At 33.9% G+C, this 13,644-nt stretch overlaps 1 protein-coding gene across 3 annotated transcripts in view; it reads left to right on the forward strand.

Moving 5' to 3' along the window:
- LOC117124280 overlaps nucleotides 1-9,162 on the forward strand; it is a 33,892-nt gene extending 24,730 nt beyond the window's left edge. For 2 of the 3 annotated variants that reach the window (XM_033270449.1, XM_033270450.1), the window contains exon 2: nucleotides 5,717-9,162. In XM_033270449.1, the coding sequence (XP_033126340.1) occupies nucleotides 5,717-7,143 (1,427 nt within the window). In that variant the 3' untranslated portion in view covers nucleotides 7,144-9,162. Of the gene's footprint in view, nucleotides 1-444; nucleotides 714-5,716 lie in introns of those variants that run through there. The other variant, XM_033270451.1, reaches the window with a different exon arrangement.
- Nucleotides 9,163-13,644: the final 4,482 nt, after the last annotated feature.

Here is a 13,644-nt window from a genome sequence, read left to right on the forward strand (position 1 = left end):
CCTTAGTTTAAGGAGTAGGTTTTTTTAGTTTCATAAAATAACTTCAACTTTCTTTTTTCTCAAAACTCAAAGAGCTCAATTACCAAGCGCATAGAGGCTTTTTCGCATGATGCGCTCTACAAATCCAACTATTATTATTATTATTATTATTACAAACGATTGCGTCAATGATAAATTGGTAAACAAAGCAGCAACCGAATACGAAACACTACTACTAGAAGAGGTAAAAACTAAAACACCCAACACTAAGGTTATTGTTTCTACAGTATACCCAATACTGGACAATGTGAATCACCAATCCATATTGAAAGTTAAACTCACAACTCAAGTCAATCGCTAAAGAACAGAAATGTAAAATTAAAAGACAATGATGCGCAATTCAAAATATCTGAAACTGAAGTATGTCTCAAAGATTACCTTAACAGAAGTGGCCTACATCTCAAAAGGGGAAACATCAACTGCTAAAAAACTTTAACAATGTACATAAGTAATCAGGAAACAAAGAGACCATAAGCAACAGAACAAGTGTACACCAACAAAACGCAATATCGACCGCTAACAACAAAACTATGCTTATCATGATGAGAAGAATTGGACAGGCTATGGTTGCTATTACTAGACTGTGGAGAATCAAACCACTCTACAAGAAATTGCAGATATGGCAACTCTATAAGATGCTTTAATTGCAATGAACTTGATCACAAACTATTTTCGTGAGTCGGTTTTTGGTTGGTTTATGTGTTGGTCTGAATTGTCTTATTGATTCCCCTGTTGCAATAATTTTTTAACTTAATTGCAAATAAATTGTCATATAAATTTTAATTAATTAGCAAATTATTTATTTTTGTACTTGAATTTTTAACTTGATGTTTCCTAATTAAATTGCCTTATTATAGATTTATTATATTTTTTTATGTGTTTGTGATGTTGGTTTTAATGTTTTTCTCCCCTTTTGTTAAACTTCAATTTTGAATGAGAGATTGCAATAAAGTTCTTCGTATTTCGTAATATAACCTTAACATGCGAACTCTATTGTGAACTTCTCTCAGAAGTATTTTGAATGTAAATTTGGCGCAATTCAGTTTATTCTGCAATGCCATTTTATTTTGAATAAACCAGATTTGAATTGCATTAAAAAGTAATTCTAATACAAAATGAAGACAGTAACGCAAATATAATTATTTTAGGTGATTTCGGTAAAATTGGACACAACATTAAACAAGGTGATGATATAACTAACTACAACAGTCAATGTCTATTAAATTTCTGCGAAGACAGTAATCTTACTATATTAAATAGCACTAACAAATGTAGCAGTAAATATACCTGGGCTAAGGGTAGCTCCTCTAGTATATTAGATTACTTACATACTAATATCTCAAAATGTAACATCACTAATGAACTTATCATTGATGAATTGTATATTACCTTGGAAGTGATCATAACATGATGTTATTAGAAGTAGTAGACATAAATTATAAACAAAAAGTAATATTAATAAGCAAGAAAAAAAAATACTATTAATAAAATAATTTGAAACATAAATAAAGATACTGATTGGGCACCATTTCAGAAAGAAATTGAAAACAAGTTTAAAAACTGGGTCCCTCCTCCTTAAATGCCAATTAAGCATGGGAATTTTGGAAAAATGTTATCGCTTCTGCTGAAAATTTGATAGGTAACAAAAACAACAATAGAAAACGCAAAGCATGGTATGATGAGGAAATTTATATTTGTATTGGGAAGAGAAAGGATGCTTGTAGATTACATCAACAATATTGTAAATTTAATACAGGGTAGTGAGTCTTACAATCAAGAAGAATGTGACTCATTGTGGAAAGACTATCAGGAGATACGTAAACAATGCAAAACCTTAATTTAACAAAAGATCGTTACAAAAGAAAGTAGATAAGTGCTCTGAAATAATGAATAGAGGAGGGGCCCAATGCAAAGAATTCTGGTCAGAATTAAAAGGAAACTCTTCTACTAAAACTAACTGTACTAATTCTATCTTTATTCCCGGTACAAATAATACTGTATCAGATAAAAATACAATTAGAATTACATTGAAATCCTATTTTAGTAGTATTAGCAATCAAAATTGTAACATTAGTAAGAATTTTAGTTACGACGATTCAGAATTTATTAAATAATAACTCTAATATCAACATAAATGCACCTTTAATCTAAGACTTCATATTTTCCTGTGAAGATAGAAACAAGAAATATTTCCTATAAAAAAAATGCCGCAACTTCTGTAGCTTATTCAATTTGTGTATACAGCTACTTCCAAATTTATCCTATGTGTAAATTTTGTTATCATATTTAAGTTATCTGTTTCAATAAATAAATCTGTAACTGTATTTTCTTATAGATCAATAAATATTAGTCCTATGTTTATTTATTGTTAAGGACGGGCTTATTTTTGTACTGCAATATGCATCTGTATATGAATTAAAGATTATTTTTTAAATAAGATTTATGTTTATGGTGGGTCATCTAAGATTATGGGTTTTTCTGGGTTGTAATCCCATATGGTAGATTAATTAAGCTGTCACCTAGACTCAAGACTCGACCACGTTGATAACCCTCAGAGGCTTCATCAGCTATTGTCGGTCCACTGCTGGACAAATGTTTCAGTATGTCGACGCCAAATCCATCTTTTTCTCTTGCTGTGTTGCACCAAACCACTGAACCAAACCCCATTTTTACCATTATTGTTATTATTAACCTATTAATAATAATAATATTAATTTTAATATTATTTTATTTATTTGTATTCATTTCCCTCTCCCACTAGCTTGGCTAGGTCTGCTGCCAGTGTGTGGCTATTTTTTAATGGTTGATAAAACATGGGTACCGTATGATATCTCGATAATAGTTAGCCTAACCCTAACCCTCTTCAGTGTAAGGCACCGTATTTTCGACATTAAATGTGGAATACCCTGGCTCTACTCCTTAGCTGGTTGTAGGCCCTAGGTTATGTCGTCAGTTTCTGTGGTTATTTTTTATGGAATTGTCAATGCATAGGTCTACGTACGTAGGTACGACGATAGCCTAATACAGTATACTTTTTTTGTGATAATTTAATTACAATTCCCCCTGACGAACACTGATGAACTGGCTGTAAAGATAGCCAAAATAGATGCTTTCGACCCGATCGAGTTCTCATTAAACAAACATATAGTTTTCCCGTTTCTATTTCATACCCTCTTTGCAGCCGCTGTTTGGTTCCTAAGACGATTTTTTGGTAATTATACCCTCTTAGCAGCCGCTATTTGGTTCCTGAGACGTGTTCACAGCCGCTATTTGGTTCCTAAGACGTCTTTTTAGTAACTGCGCATGCTCGGCATGGCTCGATAACGTCACTCAATGCACATGCTTACTAGCTGTCTAACATTTCCAAGCACATGCTCACTGTGTCTTTATAGATAATTCACAGACGTTATATGGTAACTGCGCATGCGCATTGCTTAGTTCGGAATTCCCATTTCTTCGTAGTAAAAGCTACTGCTACCTACAGTTTCTTAATGACTATTTCCTCTTGATCGTTATAGCCTAAAGATGTGGCGCGAAAATGCTGTACTTAACTGTAAAAATAACAAGAGCCCTGGTTTAGATTGTATTGCAACCAAAATACTGTAATGAAAAATGGCAGTGATGAAATTATATTTTTTTTATATAAATTATTTAAAAGATTATCAATCTTGGAAACAATACCCAATGGATTGAGTATTGGAAAAATCATTCCAATATATAACAAATGTGACTGTAGAGATTTAAATAACTATAGGGGTATAACTCTAAACTCTTCAGTATAAAAGGTGTATAATAAACTTATCTCCCAAACAGTGTCAAACTTCCTTGAAGAAAATAATTTACTATCAGAAGTACAAGGAGGATTCCGCAAAGACAGAAGGTGTGAAGATTACATTTTTATACTTAAGAGTATTATTGCTTGTAGACAAGCGGAAAATAACAAAACATACCTTGCTTTTATGGACTTTAGTGAGGCTTTTGACACCGTTTGGAGAGAATGACTCTTTTATGCAATAAACAATATAGGCATTAAAAGTAAACTATTGAACACTATTAAAAACTTATATATATAAAGATGTAAAAGGAAAAGTTTCATTTGGAGACCATGAAACAGATATTTTTAACGAGGCACAAGCGAGGCAAATATAATAAGACAGGCTTCCATTGTAAACTTTGCGCATCCTAGCAGCTCCCCATTTCAATACTCTTATGCCACTGTGATCATAAAACGTATAAACTCTTGACTGTCAGTGTCAGAAAATATTGCTAAACCATGCAAACCTCCACAAACCCTGCATACATCATGCAAACCACTCAATTGCCCAGTATGTGGGCAATCAAGTGGTATCACAAGTCAAGTACCTTATGTGGCATATCTACGACACAGTAGGCCTACATGGCCACATAGAGACCTGCTCTGGCAAAACCAACTGTTGTCGGAAAAATACAAAATTCTGCATGAATTGTCCTTTAAAACAGGTTTATTTGATGAGAAATTGGTTGAGTATTAGCGAAGTTATGAATATTTAAGCAGGGGAAATTTGGGGGGGCACCACCCCCCAAAAAAAAAAAATTAAAAAAAATTTGATACCCCAGAACGTCTCAAATGTTATTTTCAGGCGTGTAGACCACAAACATTTCGTGGGGGCATGCCCCCGGACAGTGTTGTCTCGATCCGCCCAACTTTTGGGTGCCCCCATCCCTCCCTTTTGGACATCTCTGGATCCACCCCTGTTAAGCTATTGGATATCAGCCATTTAGGTTTTGAGAAAACAGCTTTCAAACGTATCGAATACCATTTTTGCAAACTGCTTTCTGAAAGCACTACACATTCCACCAATCCTGCAATATTTAAAAACTTCAACATCCCTCTTTTTAAAAACAGAATCTTCTCTGCAACCTTGGGTAAATTGTCCAAATGGAATTTCACCCTCTTAACACCTCTCTTCCATCAAACCACCATTGCTCTACATCTCTTCGCCACTCTAGGGACTCTGCATTCCTACCTATCGCATGTAGAAAATTCTTGTTTTGCTTCATCTTTTCTTCCATACTCCTTGAAACTTGCATATTCTATTTTTATTAATCCATCTCGGATTTGCCCATTCACTGTCAAACTGCTCCTCGACCTGTAATTCAACAATTGTTGTAGTTTTCCCATATTTTTTATAGGCCTATATCAATGATTTCTTTTGTGAATTTCGTATCTTTTTTGTGCATGTTTATAGCGGATATTGGCCAATGATGGCTTTCGAAGCAATACAAGAAATTGAATTGAAAAAAAGTCTCCAAAATCAATAGTTTATATTAAAATTTGCATTTTTAAAATAATTTTAATATAACTTTCAGTTACATTTAGTGATTCATATTTTGCAGAATTGTTCTTCAATATATCTTCTTTTATAAAATGCAAAAACCTGAAAATGTTCAATACTCTGATTCTTGAACATTTCTGGTGCTAGAGCCAGTCACATTTTGTCTCATTTAATCTCACTACAGTATGGCTGTATGACTGAGATTGGGGTAGCTGTATAACAAAACTGAGGTCATTTTTTAGTATTTCAACCTAATTAGTGGAACTAATTTTGGTACCATGGGAGAGGGGGTGGTGTTGCATCAAGTAAATTCCAATACTGGTGTATTTAATTTTTGTAAAATTTCTTCTTTTTTCCCTTAGAACAAATAGAACAAAGTGAAGTTCAAACAGAAGTGGTAGTGGAAGACGTGACTCAGACAATTACTGTCTCAAGTGACACAATGACAGTTACTGTCTCAAATGACACAATTCCATCTTCCTCACAGATAGAGCAAAATGAAGAGGAAGCTGTTGCAATTGATACTTTGCTATCAGAATTGTCTGCAGTCGATGTTCATACTTACAAGATTCTTCCAGAAGGTTCCCAACGTCATAGACCCCTGTTGATTGATAGCTCTGGCAACAAATATAATAAAAAGCCAATAGACAAAAGAACAAACTCAAAAAAAATTACATGGACCTGCCATGTTCGTCGTAAAGGAGTTTGTTGTCTTGCGAAGGTGGCCCAGATCGGTGACACTTTCATTCCTGGCAGTCAGCCTCACAATCATGCTGCTGTTCTGAAAGCCAAACCCCCAAAACCAGAGAATGTTGAAGGTGTAAAAGTTATTCAACCAAGACACCCAAAAACCATAAAGTTTTATATGAATGGTAAACATGTCCCAACTGATTTCTTAATTGCAGATGTTGAGATTCCCAATGCCCGTCATTTACTCTTCGCCACACCAGAGCAGCGTAAAATACTTAAAAAGTCTAAAACTCTGTTTGCAGATGTAACATGTAAACTGATGAGAGACCCATTTAAGCAGATATTCACTCTCAGTACATATCTCAAGGAAGATGATAATGTTAAGCAGTACATCCTGCTATTTGTTGTGATGTCAAGGAAGACGACTAGTGATTATATAGCAGTTTTGGAGAAAATTGGAGAATTAATACCAAGGCTGAAGGTGAAGAAAGTAATACTTGGTTATGATGAAGAATTGTGGGAAGCATTTGATACGATTTTTCCAGATGTAATTCTGCAAGGTTGCGTCTACCATTGGACAGAGGCTGTCTACATGCAAGTTGTTAATCTTGGTTTAAATTTATCATATACTATTTCATCGCCAGTGTTCACACACATCAAGGAACTGCTAGCACTGCCATTTTTGCCAGCAGAGCACATCCTCACCATTTTTCAGGAAATCTCAAGCAAAGCACAACCAGCACTCCTACCACTTATTGAATATTTTCAAGAAATGTGGATGAATAATCCTCAGTGGCCTATAATCTCATGGTGCGTTTATGGTATGGCTACAAGAACAATTAATGATGTAGAGGGTTGGCATCACAGGCTGGTCCCAAAAGCCAGTCTTAACCGCTTGATTGGTCTGCTTTGGGAAGAAGCACAGCTGGTGACCCCACAGAAAAGACCTTTCAACTTTGAAAAATTGACTCGTTATCAAAGAAAATGCAGAACCACAAGACAGTCAAAGTTCTTTAAACTATGGGCCAAGTATGAAAATGAAGAAATAACACTTAATCATTTGCTAAAACTATGTTGTAATCTTAATAATCCGTTGTAAAGCCACCTAATGAAAGGATGTCAAATAATAATAATTTGAGTTATTAGAACACACCACCTATATATAGCCCAGAACAATATTTTCACTCTTATTGGGCACACCTAAATGTAGCTAAATTATATATTGTTAACATAATTATGTAATCAAGGGCTTCTTGTTTTTTTTCAAATGGGTTATTTTCAACAAAAGAACCCATGATACGATCTGATTTCTGTAGTACAGTATAGTAATAAACTTTACATTTGCTTATTGCTGACAATAACATATATTTAGGCCAAGACAGTACAGTACTGTACACTTTATGGTGGCATAGCTCTGATTTCACCTTTGTTATACTCAAATAATTGTTGGCGATCTATATGTGGTATTTTGCTAACAAGGAATACTTTACTGTAATAAAATTTTTCATTTGGGAGTTGGGGGTATATGCACACAAGATATTTTTGTTGCTAGATTCATATATCTGTTTGGTTTCATTGAAGTTGAGTCCAATGTATTAAAGAGCTTCCTCTGAACCTTAAGCAATCACTTCACCACTAAGACACACCTTTTTTAATTATCTCTTTTTTGGAATGACACCATGAGCAATGACTGTTGGAATGGTGTCATACTGTACTTACTGTAAATGGAATGATTCATTGATTGACATGTGTATATGCGTGTATAATAGTTATTTTGGAATATTTCACTGTAATTTATGTTTTTTGGGTTGCACACAAGATATTTTTGTAGCTACTGTAGGTGTTTAATTAAATTTCATTTTATTTGGTTTTATTTAAGTTCAGACCAATCTTAGTAACAGCTAATTAGAATAGAGTGTAAAACATGTTATATCGTCATTGTAGACTTATAAAATCCGCATACGCCTTAAAACTAAAAGAAAATGCATACTTTTGGAGTCCGTACTGAGCCCAAAAAATCCGCAATGAAAATATAACGTGTTGTAAACTCCATATCAAATTCTTTTTCAATCTCATGTGTAACTATTATGTTTTATCCAAATTCTAATAAAATATTCATGCATTAATGATGTATTATTAGTCAAATCAACAGGAAAATACCTCAGCCAACAAAAAAGTAAAATTTTGAATTGCTCATTTAAAAGAATCAGATAAATTATTAGCTTCCAATGAGAAACGGTTTGCGGTAGAAGCGGTTTGGCACAGCGGGAATGGATTGGTTTCCCAACCTAGAGGTCAGGTTTAAATCCCTCGCTGTGCATTTTGATTGTGTACTTGTGCAAGGCACTTTATCTACATTGCTTCTCTCCACTTAGGAGTATAAATGGGTAGTTGGTGGGGTTGCCTGCTCCTGCACTAATTACCAGCAACAACACTTAAAGCCTGTGGATGCAATGACCAGGAAAAAGAACTGTGCTTTTTAACCTAAACGAAGAGGTGGATTATAAATGCCTATATCATTACCAGAAACAGATCCAAAAAAGGTAGTTTTCACCGATTTACAAAAGTTTTACTACAAAATATCCTTAAATTGATTACCAGCCAATTTAAGGATCTATGAAATTGAGTATAGGAAAATTATTTAATTGTCTGAAAATTGACACAGGAATTCGTTTTCTCATCCAAATATTAATAACTTACTTGAATACAAATTAAGCAATTCAAATAAGAAATTAAAGTTTTCAATTTTTTAACCTCATGAACACAATGGAAGTACTACTGTACTGATAAATACTGTATATTGCGTGTGCTTTGTATACAGTTGATTAGGTTTTAACATGGTTTACAGTTGTTGCTTTTAAATATACAGTAAATGTTAATTCATTTGCCTTTATTCTGTTTTCTCAAACAAATTTAATTCCAAAGAATTGGATAACAACAATTATCAACTACTATTTTACTGGTTATCAGCATCATTATGCTAGGTGACATATTGCAAAGAACTGCTAGTAACCTTATACCCATACATAGTGGCATAACCTCATTTACTTTATTATGGTAATGAGAATATGTACCTCAGTGATGTACTTGTAACCTTAATAAAAAGCAGCCATGTGTGTATGTTTTGTTTTATTTTCACACAACACATGGACCCAGAGGCAACAGAACTAGTAGGGTGAGGTGTGTGACAATACATAAAAGGAGCATTTATTTGGAAGGGGGAAAATAGACAAAATGAAGTTGATTGTTACGAGACGAGACATACTGTAAAACCAGGGAGAGTCACCTTATGTTGTACTGAATCTGGGTGCGAAACATTGGAGTTGTGTGGTATGGGGAGGTGGAATTGTGTGAAGATGGTCGTGTGTGATCCAGTTGCACGATCATCTTTAGTTTGTTGTAGAATTTTGGACATGGACACAAGTGGTGAGAGTTAGTCATGATTGTTTTTATATTGTTTGTGCTTCATTTGGGTCAAGCTTGCTAGTCAGAAGGTTCGCTATTCATGAGGTTCGCTATTCATAACATTAGCTTACCCTATACCAGAGGGTCGTTATTCATAATGAAGAAAAGGGTTCGCTATTCATAATAAAATAGAGGTTTTCTATTCATAATTAAAAAAAAGAGGTTCGCTATTTATAATTTTAAAAAAGGGTGTTCGCAATTCATAATATATAAAAAAATTCACTAGGTAATAAATCAATAAAAAAAAAAAAAAACCGTTTGTCATAATAAAAAAAAGCTAATTATAGTTTGAAAACAAAAATGGTTTACTGCTCATTACAATAACAGTGAAAGCTAGTCATAGTCCTGCATTTCGTAAATTTTACCCCCAAATAACGCCTCTCACGTGCACTCCACCCGGCACAATTTTCGCCATTAAACCACCACCTTCATTATTGTCATTCTTTGAGTTTGTTTTTAACTGTAATTTTTTTTTATTGATAATGTCAATAAATAAAGTGTACATACTCGATTATAATTATCATTTCACGTGAAATGAAAATTATAGTACTTGTACAACTTTCTTGACTTTGACCGGATACTTCGTAACTCTTTATTCAGGAAACAAGCGAAGGGGAGAGGGGTGGTGAGCATTGATATGAAGATGAGTATAGTACTTCACATGACTCTGAAGGTAGACCTTGTAAACAACTGCTTCAAGTGTGGTTTTAAATTATATTTAATAGTTATTAATTCAAATATTTTACGTGTTGTTTAAATATAGACTTTATTTTTATATTTTATAAATTTTTATTTTTACATTTTAAAAGCTTCGGATATTTAAGAAAATTCCGTTTGTTGACTTCCTATTATTTAAAAAGTTATTAAAAAAAAGTATTACAATTAAATTTGTACTAGCGTTGGGACTTTTTTTTTATTATGAATAGTGGACCTCTTTTTATTATGACTAGTGAACCTTTTTTTCTATGCGACATATTTTATTATGACAAGCGAACCTTTTTTTAAAAATTATAAATAGCGAACTTTTTTAAATTATGAATAACGAACCTCTTTTTTTAATTTATGAACAGCGAACCTCTTTTTTAAAATTATGAATAACGAACTTCTTTTTTTTTTGTATTATTATGAATAGCGAAACTTATGACTAACGGTCCTATTTTTCTATTATAAATAACGAACTCTTTTCTTGCTTATGAGTAATGAACTCTTTATTATGCTAGCGAACCTGTTATTTTATTATAAATAGCGAACCTTAAATAAATAATGAGCTTTATGAATAGTGAACCGTATAAACAATTGTCTTTATAACTAGCGGACCTTATGAAGAGTGGACCTTATAAATAGCGAACCTTATGACTAGATAGTATAAAGTGAGAGTTTCATGCAAGCATGTTCATAAGGTCCACTGTTCATAAGGTCCGCTAGTTGTAGGGACAATTGTTTATAAGGTTCACTATTCATAATTCTTTAAAAAGTCCACTATTCATAAAGCTCATTATTTATAAGGTTCGCTAATTATAATAGAATAACAGGTTCGCTAGTCATAAGGTTCGCTAATTATAATTAAATAACAGGTTCACTGGTCATAATAAAGGGTTCATTAGTCATAATCAAGAAAAGAGTTCGTTATTTATAATAGAAAAATAGGACCGTTAGTCACTGGTTCGCTAGTCATAATAAAAAAAAGAGGTTCGCTATTCATAATATAAAAAAAGAGGCTCGCTTTTCATTATAAAACAAGAGGTTCGCTAATCACAATAAATATTGACATAATCAATAAAAAAGAATACAGATAAAAACAAAAGAACTCAGGGAATGACAATAATGAAGGTGGTGGTTTTATGGGGAAAATTGTGCCAGGCGGAGTGCACAGGAGAGGGGTAATGTGGAATTGAAATTGACGAAATGCAGGATTATAAAATAGCTTTACACTCTTTTTTAATGACTAGTAAACCATTTCTGTTTTCAAACTATAATTTGCTGTTATATTATGACTAAAACCTTTTTTTTTTATTGATTTACAAACTAGTGATTTTTTTAAATTATGAATAGCGACCCCCCCTTTTTTTATTATGAATAGCGAACCTATTTTTTATTATGAATAGCGAACCTCTTCTTATATTATGACTAGCAAACTTTATAAATAATGGCCCTTTATTTATATTATGAGTAGCGGACCCTTTCCTTGACTATGACTAGCGAACCTATTCCTTGTGGTCCTTTTATTAAATTATAACTAGTGACCCCTTTTCTTGATTATGACTAGCGAACCTTATGAATAGCGGTCCTTATTTTTATGAATAGTGAACCCTTTTCTTCATTATGAATAGGACCCTATGGTATAGGGTAAGCTAATGTTATGAATAACGAACCTTATGAATAATGAACCTTATGAATAGCAAACCTTATGACTAGCGAGTTACCCGGGATACCAAACCGTTCCGGCCCGCTGCGCCAAACCTCTTCCAATAATAAGTATATCGGCATGAAGTTGGTTACTTGATCCTCGATCGAACGAGGAACGAGTATAACCAACTTCAAGCCGGTAATAAACAATGTATATTATAACTATTACTGTATTATGCTTATTTCAAAGTTTAAAATCACAGTGTCCATTACGTCAGATAACGTCTAGGATTCGAAACCTACCGGTCTGCAAAACTGTACAACTACGGTATAGATCATCAAACTCTTCATCTCACGAAGTAAAAATTATTCCATATTTCAGCTTAATCGAGGGGAAAATAATGACTTTACTGCCGATTACGCTGGATTTTTAGCTGTTTTGAACACGTTGCACACAGTCACTTAGATTCCAGTGGTTTGACTATAAGGCCATGTAAAAAAAATGTTGTTGATCGTTTCCTCCCTACATAAAAAAAATCACCAACAAAGGCCGTGTATAAAAATATAAGTTGTTGAAAACCTCCCCTGCCTTACGACCGTTCAACAATTTTTTTACATGACCTCAATTTCAACACTTTTGAACTTTTCAATGTGGTCAACAGTCCTAATTCATCACTTTGTGACAGCAAAGCAGACCTTTTTACCTCATAGACCTTAGAGCAACGGCGGCGGAAGCCACTTTTTCTACCCCCTCCCACTTTTGAGGCTGTTCGAAGCACCAGTGACAAACATTTTACGAACGCTGCAATGTCATTATTATTATTTATTATTTATTTATTATTATTATTATTATTCTTTGGTGCTTTCACCTTGTTTATTTGCGCCTTAAAAATTGACCTATTATTATTATAAAATATAGATTTTTTTCATTTCTTAACGAACATTACAAGTTCCCTTTTTGAGTTGAGCAAGCAAATGTTGATTGACGTCTGTATACGTGCGTCTGTAAAGTTTCCTTGAAACCCACTTTCGAGCATGAAGACAAAATCGCCTGCATTCGTGAATTCTGTATTTAGGCATATGGGGGGAAGTAGGCACTCTTAATGGAGCGAAGTTCTAGTTCTCTTTATGCTAACCACGAAGATGTATAGTAAGTGTAACTGATTGACTTCAGTAAACCTTCAAACTAGCGTAATATAACCGCATTTAAACTCCATCTAATTTAACGAAAACAATAAGATACTCAGGGACGTATCTAGAGGGGGGGGGGAGCCGTGGGAGCCACGCCCCTCCCCCACCCCTTTGTACACAGTGTAAAATAATTTTAAAAGCTTTTTTTTTTTGAGCGAATACAAATTATTTCCTGGGACCACTCAAAATGAATACTTCTAAAATACGTAAAAATGCATCAGTACTTGTTTTACATAGGCCTGGCCTACTATATTATAACACATGTCTAAGCGTGATTTTTAAAAATCCATAAATCCCAGGCCAAGTCTTTTAAGATACAGAAAATCCCTGATAAAAAGACCATGAGATTTTTTTTTTGGCGCTTCATTTTGACTACCGGTAACGGTGATGTGATGATAATGAATTTTACTAAAAGTGTTGTTTCTGGCCATCTAGAGGTACTATTTCTCACATTTTCGCACCTCAGCTCCAACCATGGTGAGTCTGAGGTGGGTGTCGACTCACAAAATGTCCTCCCCCTCCACCTTTCAAAACAGATCTGCGCCCTTCCCTAGGTGTGACATTAAACTGCGTCGAGTCGGCACCTGACTCAGAGTGT

The sequence above is a fragment of the Anneissia japonica genome, unplaced genomic scaffold, assembly GCF_011630105.1.
Source record: "Anneissia japonica isolate Jap-2015-1 unplaced genomic scaffold, ASM1163010v1 scaffold288012_len1326614_cov192, whole genome shotgun sequence".
Classification (NCBI taxonomy): Eukaryota; Metazoa; Echinodermata; class Crinoidea; order Comatulida; family Comatulidae; genus Anneissia; species Anneissia japonica.